This window comes from Ceratotherium simum, chromosome 13 (assembly GCF_057802395.1).
Source record: "Ceratotherium simum simum isolate JZ-2026a chromosome 13, ASM5780239v1, whole genome shotgun sequence".
NCBI lineage: Eukaryota > Metazoa > Chordata > Mammalia > Perissodactyla > Rhinocerotidae > Ceratotherium > Ceratotherium simum.
The window spans coordinates 34,170,768-34,178,977 of record NC_141912.1 but is presented as its reverse complement, the minus strand read 5'-3'; the positions used below and the strand labels follow the sequence as shown (position 1 = coordinate 34,178,977).

General features: G+C 41.7%; 1 protein-coding gene across 2 annotated transcripts; it reads right to left on the bottom strand.

The window, feature by feature from the left end:
- Positions 1-1,166: 1,166 nt before the first annotated feature.
- Positions 1,167-7,115, bottom strand: LOC101406278 (HLA class II histocompatibility antigen, DQ alpha 2 chain). 2 transcript variants are annotated; one of them, XM_087438413.1, is made up of 5 exons: positions 6,962-7,115; positions 2,808-3,056; positions 2,071-2,352; positions 1,705-1,827; positions 1,167-1,485 (listed from the first exon to the last, which is right to left on the bottom strand). In XM_087438413.1, exons 1-5 carry the CDS (start codon positions 7,041-7,043, stop codon positions 1,358-1,360), a joined length of 864 nt encoding a protein of 287 aa, XP_087294539.1. In that variant the 5' UTR covers positions 7,044-7,115; the 3' UTR covers positions 1,167-1,357. The 2 variants fall into 2 exon arrangements, with proteins under 2 accessions (XP_087294539.1, XP_004424363.1); XM_004424306.3 differs by having other exon boundaries at positions 1,397-1,485; positions 1,653-1,827; positions 6,962-7,114.
- Between the last annotated feature and the right edge of the window lie 1,095 nt (positions 7,116-8,210).

Here is an 8,210-nt window from a genome sequence, read left to right as displayed (position 1 = left end):
CAGTGTATGGACTCAGTAATTGCAGAGTGGAAAGACTGAGGCAACATGCCTAAAACTATTTCAAAGGGTAAAATGACTCCAAGTCAAGTTACATACACTCTTTACATACGCTCTCAAGAGTGATGTCTTGAACACACTCGTGAGAGCCAGAGAATCCCACCTGTTGATCCATTTCCTTGCAAGGGTTCCCAGTAGGAGATGGTGAATCTAGAGGAGGATGCCACACCCATAGCTGCTGCTACATTATCTCAACCATGTTGTCTGTTCTGGGATTTTTCTCTCATAGGCCCATGACTTCCTTAGCCAGGAGAGTTGAGAGGCAGGGGGCCAAGGATATTGGGGTGTTTTGTTGTTTCCCAGGGCACATGGGGATGCACAGGGATTCAGTGAGACTGATTTAGGCTTATCTGCCTAGAAACATTCTGTAGCCATGTTTACTCTACTGTCCCTGACATGCCAGGGTGGCACAGGAAAGTGTACATGCTTATCTAGCAGAGATTCATGAAGGAGGTGAGGCAAACTATACCTGTGTTCTAGGGACACTAAATATGCCTGTGGTTTCTACTCTCATCTCTTTTCCCATTGTTACTAATCCTAAGTAAGGACAAAGTATTTCATCCTTCTCAGATATCCACATTACTGTCTTATTTTAATGCTCTCCTAAGGCTCTAAAGCTCTAACTTTTTTTTCCTGCCTGGAGAATTCTTATCTCTTCAGTTGTGAGGAGGGGAGAAGAAAGCTTCTCTTATCATCATTCATTCTTCAAAAGTTAAACATTTTGGAAACCAATTTTGACTTTTGGTACTTTTGAGATTCAAAATTCCTTTCTCCTAACTTATTTCCTTGCCATAACTTTTAAAAGCTATATTAAAATGAGTACAGATTTCTTTCTTGGTTGTTGTATTTCTGTTCTAACAAAACCACACCAAAGGCAGAGGGTATATATTACCTTCATTGATGTCTGAATTGGGGGTGGGTGGCAGTAGCCAAGGGTGGGAACAAAAGGAAGAGAGGAATATTAGCCTCAGCCAAGATATCAAAATATTATCAGTCTCTACTTGATTGCTCCTGTGTTACTGGTCATGAAACATGATCTGGGAAATGAGATTAAGTGAAGCATAGGGGGGCCAGTTCTGGTCAGTCCTGAGAAAAAAGACAGAAAAAAATTTACTAAAGACATCACAAAGGGGATTTATTGCTTCCGTGAAGATATTAGTTCAGGGTCACTGAAGGATTAGGTAGCTGGGTGGGATAATCCAGCGTTCCCATAATAGGTAACAATTGAGAGAAGAAAAAAACTTAGGATGTCAGGGGAAGAATTTTGAGGAGTATGTGAGCTCTGAGAGAACACAGCACCTTAAGTCCCAGAGAAGAAGTGAGAGGAGAAGCATAGGAGGAGAGAACGAATATGATGAACTTGGCCAGAAAATAGTGCTAGGTCATCCAGCATGTCCACTCTTCTGCTCTCATAGATCAGCAATGCACCTGCAACAGGATAGACATGAGACTGATGGGTCCGAGGAGGTTCCTGTGCCATCATCATGCTGTTTCCCAGTTCTAGAAATTTTCAACCACATTTATGTCCACAACCTCCTCCTGCTTTCCTTCCTGTTATCCTGTGTGTCTCCAGTCTATTAAATCTGAATCCTTACCTTCCCTTCCAGTATGTGACTCACAAAGGCCCTTGGTGTCTGGAGGCACCACCTGAGCGCAGGCCTTGGATAATGAAGACAGTGCCCATCACGATGCCCACGAGGCCCACGGCCAACCCCAGGGCACAGACCACAGTCTCTGTCAGCTCTGACATGGGGGTTGGAATCTCAGGCTCTGTGAAAGTGAAGTTATGGAAGTTAGAATACAGAGTGTTCCTGTGCATGCACATGGGATGATTGGGGAGGGGTTGGTTCTGCAAAGACTTGGGGCTCAGGGCTTAGGGAGGAGAGTGAAGTCTAGCATTAGAAACTCTTGAGGTATTAAGTTTAGGACCATGACAATAAGGGAATAATAGGCAGGATGTTCTGTACTTGACAAAGAAAAGAAGGTTCCAAAAGGGGTGGAACTCATACATACCCCAGTGTTTCAGAAGTGGCTCATCCAGGCCCCAGTGCTCCACCTTGCAGTCATAAATATCATCAGCAGAAGGGAGGAAGGTGAGGTAATTGATCTTGAAGAAAGAATGATCATTCTTGGGGAGGAAGCTGGTCTCAGAAACTCCTTCTGTGACTGAGTGCCCATTCCTCAACCATGTGACGTTGATCACAGGAGGGAAGATGTTGTCCACAAGACAAATGAGGGTGTTGGGCTGACCCAGCGTCACCGGAGACTTGGAAAACACAGTCACCTCAGGAACCTCTATGGTGAGGAAACAGCACTGGTATGAATTGTGAATAGCACTGTCCTGAGGTTCCACATTGCATCCTGGAGGAGCCCTCCCACCAACATTTCCCCATCTGATGGTGGAAGAGCTCTTGTTTCCCTTCTGCTTGGGAGCCTTTATACATTGCCTCTGCCTTATCCTTGTGCCCTTCTCTCTGTGGACCTGCTTGTTAAGGTGGGAGGGACCTCTCCTTGAAAGATTCAAGAATTGCACTATAGGAGTAAGGATCTTTGTATTACTTGGAAATAAGTGATTTGTAAGATGGGAGAGGATGAGGGTTCAGTGATTACCATGAGAGGATCTGGAGACTCCTTGGAAAGGAGAGAGTTTTATAGAGTAGTGAAGGATATGTATTCCTAGGGAGGAAGGAAGTGAGGCCTGGTATGAAGGGATAGATTCAGTAAAGAGAGGCAGAATGGTGAACACATACTGTTGGTAGCTGCAGTAGAGTTGGAGAGTTTAATCAGGATGTCCAAGCCGTTTTTCATTAGAGCTATGTTTCTCAGTGCACCCTGTGGATCAAAACTTCTAAATTTGCTGAACAGAGGCAGCTGCCAGACAGTTTCCTTCTTTTCCAGGTCCACGTAGAACTCCTCATCTCCATCAAATTCATGGGTGTATTGTCCAGAGGAACCATAAGATTGGTAGACGTTTGTGCCGTAGGAGGCAACATGGTCAGCTGACAAGTGAGGGTGAGGAACAGGAAGGTGGAAAACAGAGGGAGAAAAGAACCTTATTAAACAAAGTGACAGAAGAAACTGACTTTCAAACATTGGGGGCTTCATCTTTGGCATAGTCTCTAGACAAAATTCCCAGCACCTGATTCCTTCCTCCTCAGTGTTAGTAGTTGTCCAGTTAGAATCCAGTCTGTCTTTCCACTATAACGTATGTTCCACGAGGGCAGAATTTCACAGGTTGTATTTATTGCCATTTCCTGTGTGCCTAGCTCAATGCCTGGTACATTGTAGGCTTATGTTAAAGATTGTAATGAGACGAAAGGAGCAAATGAATTATCATGGTATTGGCTTTCTTCCCCAGAGTTTCAGTTTACTTCCCTCTGCTTCATAAGTTTTCTCACTCACTTAATTCTTTCATCAGTTAATAACACATTCATTATGTTCCTCTCCCCTCAGGACTCGCTCAGAGCAGAACATTTTCTACAGAGGGATTCCTTCCTCAATTTCTTTTTTTTTTTTTACCAAGGAAAAATACATAGGATCTTACTATTATAAAAGAGTTTCCTGAGCCAGCACTGATGGCCTAGTGGTTAAAGTTCCACAGCCCAAGTTCATTTCCTGGTCATAGAACCACACCACTAATCTATCAGTTGCCACACTGTGGTCATAGCTCACATAGAAGAACTGGAAGGGCTTACAACTAGGATATACAACCAGGCACTGGGGCTTTGGGGATAAAAAAAAAAGAAGATTGGCAACAGATGTTAGCTCAGGGAGAATCTTTCCTTGCAAAAAAAAAAAAGAGTTTCCTCTAACTATCATAGTGTATAACAAAGATTATGATAACAACAGTGACAATATTACAAAATATGTAAAAAATAAACAATGTTTCTAAGGTCTCTGTTTTGCGAGTAGTAGTGATCCTTAAAGGAGACCACCTGATTCCTTCTGAAAGAAAAAAATGGAAGCTTTATTAGATTTTGCATTTCTGTTATTCCTCACCCCTCTTTTATTTTCTTGAAAGAGGTTACTAAACCTCTCCTTTTTCTGACTAAATACTCATATTCGTTAAGGACTCAAGGTAAGCCATTGCCCTTCCCCCAAATGGGCAATATACTTATCTGAGGATTCCAAAGCATAAGGGCAGCCAGCACACTATGACTCCACCCAAATGAGCCTAACTGGACAATTTTGTCAAGACTTATGCAAGCCTTTTACTATTTCCTCTTTCCTTTCTTCCTCATTTACTAAGCATCAATGAGGTTTCAGACACATTGAGGAGCAGAGAGTAAAACACCAATCAGAGTTTGTTGAATACTGGGAGGGTCAGGTGAGTAAAGGAGCCAATATGGTATACAGTGGTGAAGTCAGTGATGGGAAAATTAACAGCCTTATAATCCAAAATCCTCCACAAACACCTCATCTGCCAGTCAAACCAAATTGTATTATCTTTTCATGTTTCTTGATCTTTGAAGGGGTCTGTTTTTCTCTTTGAAATGACATTATCTTTTAGGATTTACCAGACACCTCCAATTTTCTTTTTCTTTTTTTTTTTTTGTGAGGAAGATCAGCCCTGAGCTAACATCTGTTGCCAATCCTCCTCTTTTTGCTGAGGAAGATTGGCCCTGGGCTAACATCTGCGCCCATCTTCCTCTATTTTATGTGGGATGCCAGCCACAGCATGGCTTGATGAATGGTGTGTAGATCAGCGCTGGGGATCCAAACCTGCGAACCCTGGGGCTGCTGAAGTGGAGCATGCAACTTAACCACTTCCGTACCGGGCCGGCCCTTCCAATTTTCTTAAAGTTTCTGCTTAGTTACCAATTTTTTAGCTAAATTCTCTCATTAAACATGTTTTTGAGCATATTATGACCTCCAACCCCTTCATTCCAATGTCTTGCTCTCCAAGTTTGTCTATTCCTCACCCAGCTCACTCTCATCCCTACCCAGCATGACCCCCTCAGTTGATCACTTAAAGGGCCCTCCAACAAAGCCTGCTTATCCTTGCAATGAATCTTCTTGACTCCTTTTTCAAACATGAATACATGCAATTGTTCTTTTCATCTCATACTTGTAAGGGGCTGCTGACTATTGCTGAAGAACATCACACTGCAGGGTCAACTGAACCAATTTACTTTTACAGTTTCAACTTCAGCTGAGTACACTGTCCTGCTCAGCACTGGTCCTTTTGCTTTCCTGCATCATATTCTTTCCGTCACTAATCTGTGCACCTTCTGTGAGGCATACAGCATGTCTTTTCATTTCTGAATTCCCAAAACCTAGCTCACTGTGTGCTTAAAAATGTGTATCGAATGTCAACTGCTATTCTTGAGGATCACAGAGATTTCGGGGAAGACTGACAGGTACAGAGGTAGCAGAACCATATGAAAGCCAGGATCAGTGGTGACCAGGGCTGCATGATGACTTGTGAGCCCTAAGTACTGTTGCTTTTATGGACTCCTTCCTTCATAAAATATTAAAAGTCATATTTTAATGACTGATTTGGTAAGAAAGACAAATAGAATCCAAGCTACAGTAAAAATTAAAACATTTTCTTCTACCCTGAAAGTCCTTTATTTCTTCTAATTTTAAAAGAAATTAAAACATTTTTATGGGGCCCTGCAAGCATCACAGGCCCTCAGCACTGTGCCTACTGTGCCTAACATGTAAGTTGAGCCCAAGCAGGGCTCTCTGGTGTGACATTGAAGAAAGAAAATTTGGAACTGCTCTGAAGAAGCACGTGAAACTTCCACCACCAAACAAAACTAGGATGGGAGCAGCCATGGTTAATAAAGTTGTTGAAGTTAGAGTAACCTCTGTTTCACTTCCCCTTTGAATTATTTGGCTTTTCTATTTGGTTTTTACAAAGCTAATCTTCATGTCAATAAAACAACAGGGAAAAGAGCTAGAGATTTCCTCTCCTCCTGGTAGGAAAGGAGGATAAAGGAATGTATGAAGAGAGGGTGGCTAGAGGTGGAAAGCAAAGGTAGAGGGGTTTAAGGGACCAGATAATTACTCTGTGCTGGCCCAGTTTTCTGGGTCTTCTAGGTCGTCATTAGATGAAGAAAAATAGGTAATTTGTGCTGATTATTTGAGAATAATATAATTTAATTCACCAAGCTTTTCATCATAAAGTTCTCAATTTTAAAATAAAAATAAAGATATTCTCTATGTCGTTAAAGAAAAAAAATTACGAAGCTACTTCTATAATGTTAATAATTAAAAAACAAGAATGATCTTGACATTTATATGTTTTCATTACTTGGAAAGTATTTCTACATACTTGCTTTATTTGATTATTTATGAGGTGACACATATAAGGTAACTGAGACTAAGTAAGGACCATGTGGTAAAATGACTTGTCTAAAGGCATTCAGCTGGGCTCTCTAACCCACCTGTGCCAGTTCCCAGCATGGAAATGTATGTAAATCTGAGACAAAGAAAAGGACACCCTTCTTTAAATCTACATAGTATGTGTAATTCATAGAACTATTTACCCCAAGATAAACTGTAGGAGAAATATATAAAAACCTTCAAAAGTTGTTCAGAGAAATTTGGAAGCAATAGTTCATGAAATTTTAGTATCAAAACATCCACTTAAGAAAACAAACCTAATCATTGAGGCAATCATGAATGAATGCCATAGAGCCCTCCAGGCTATATTCACTGGATCCCATAACAGGAACAGAATAATGTTCTTGGTGAACTCTGCAACAGCAGGTAGCAAAGAGAGTGGGTTGGGACTCTAGCTTCCTGAAAGAAGAACGACCATAATTTTTAGATTTGCTTAATACTGAGAACACATTTAAAAGAGCCTTTACTATTTCTGTGTCAATCTTTACCTTTTTTCCACTCCAATTCCCTGTTTCTCAAAACTAGTCTGCTCATCCCTCAACCGTGCACTCACCCACAATGTCTTCACCTCCACAGGGGCTCATCATGGTGGTCAGGGCGAGGGCCCCCAGAATCAGAGCTCTGTTTGGGATCATCCTCTTCTCAAAGCGGTCTCAGCAGTTGCTGTTCTAAGTTGTAGAGCAATCGTGGGGATTGAACTGAGAAGGAACTCTAAAGACACCCAAACCAAACCCTGCCAGATTAGGTTCTGGCCAATCAGAAAAATCCCCTATGATGACACCTCAGTTGCTAGTTGAAGACTTTCTACTAAGAGGCCTGGAAGGGATTGGGAAATCCCCTGGTTCTGATGCAACCTCCACTCAGAGTGGACCTGAGGGAATTTTCTATGAAAAGAGAGAGTGTATTAAATCAGAATCTTCTCACATGTGTGTATGCCTGCTGATGGCTAGAGGGGTGGGAATTTCTGTTCAGTCTCATGAATAGATGAGGTCACCACTAATATGGAGTCCTTCAGGATTTTCTGGGTTATGACCTCCAAGAATTCTCCTAAGTTGTTCTCCCTCCCTGCCAGTCCCCATTCCCACCCCTGTCCTTGGCCTCCATATCGGGTTAGCTGTCTTTCTTTTTGCTTCCATGGTGCATATGGAATTCTCTAAATTTTCAGTCGATCCACTCACCAAGGGGATCTCTGCTGGTGGTAGCCAAGAAGTACTTTTGTATCTTCTACTTACACAAATCCACTTGAGTAAGTTCTTCTCATGCTCTCAAAAGCTCTAATATTTGCACCTGGGGCACTAAAAGAAGTTAAAATGTCGTGAGTGCTGCCTGCATGATCTTTCATCTGAATTTTTTCCCTGCCTTGAGTATTCTTTAGGCTCTGTGTTTCAGTGATGCCTGTCTAGATTTAACCAAAATTTGGAGACACTGATTACATTAAAGAAAGTTCTGGCTGACTCACTCTATGATTTTTATTATTTTTTAATTTAATAATGTCAAGTCAGATGTTGAGGGTGGAATGAGGGGAATTGCTTTGACTTAGAAAATTGGTTTTATTCCCCTAACCTGCTGGATTTTTCATATTCTTTATCCTGCCAGAGTAAAATTTGTGAGTGACTAGGGATTAAACTAAGATCAAAAGCAGTCACTGGAGAGAGACTTTTTTTCCAGAAGAATTGATTTTGTGTATGTTATGGAAGCCACAAGTTAATGGGGGTTCCATTTAGAATCAATCGCCCTGTCCCTGTTAGACAGCCCTCAGTTTCTCAGCACTCTGTCTTTTGTTACAGTGGTAGAGACTGTAA

Bases quoted from the DNA above. Each gene is read 5' to 3' on its own strand.
- LOC101406278 (XM_087438413.1), bottom strand. From the start codon at position 7,043: ATGATCCCAAACAGAGCTCTGATTCTGGGGGCCCTCGCCCTGACCACC. The intron at 3,057-6,961 runs GTGAGTGCACGG...CTCACTTGTCAG, and splicing joins TGGAGGTGAAGACATTGTGG to CTGACCATGTTGCCTCCTAC. The intron at 1,486-1,704 runs GTGGTGCCTCCA...ATCCTGTTGCAG, and splicing joins TATCCAAGGCCTGCGCTCAG to GTGCATTGCTGATCTATGAG.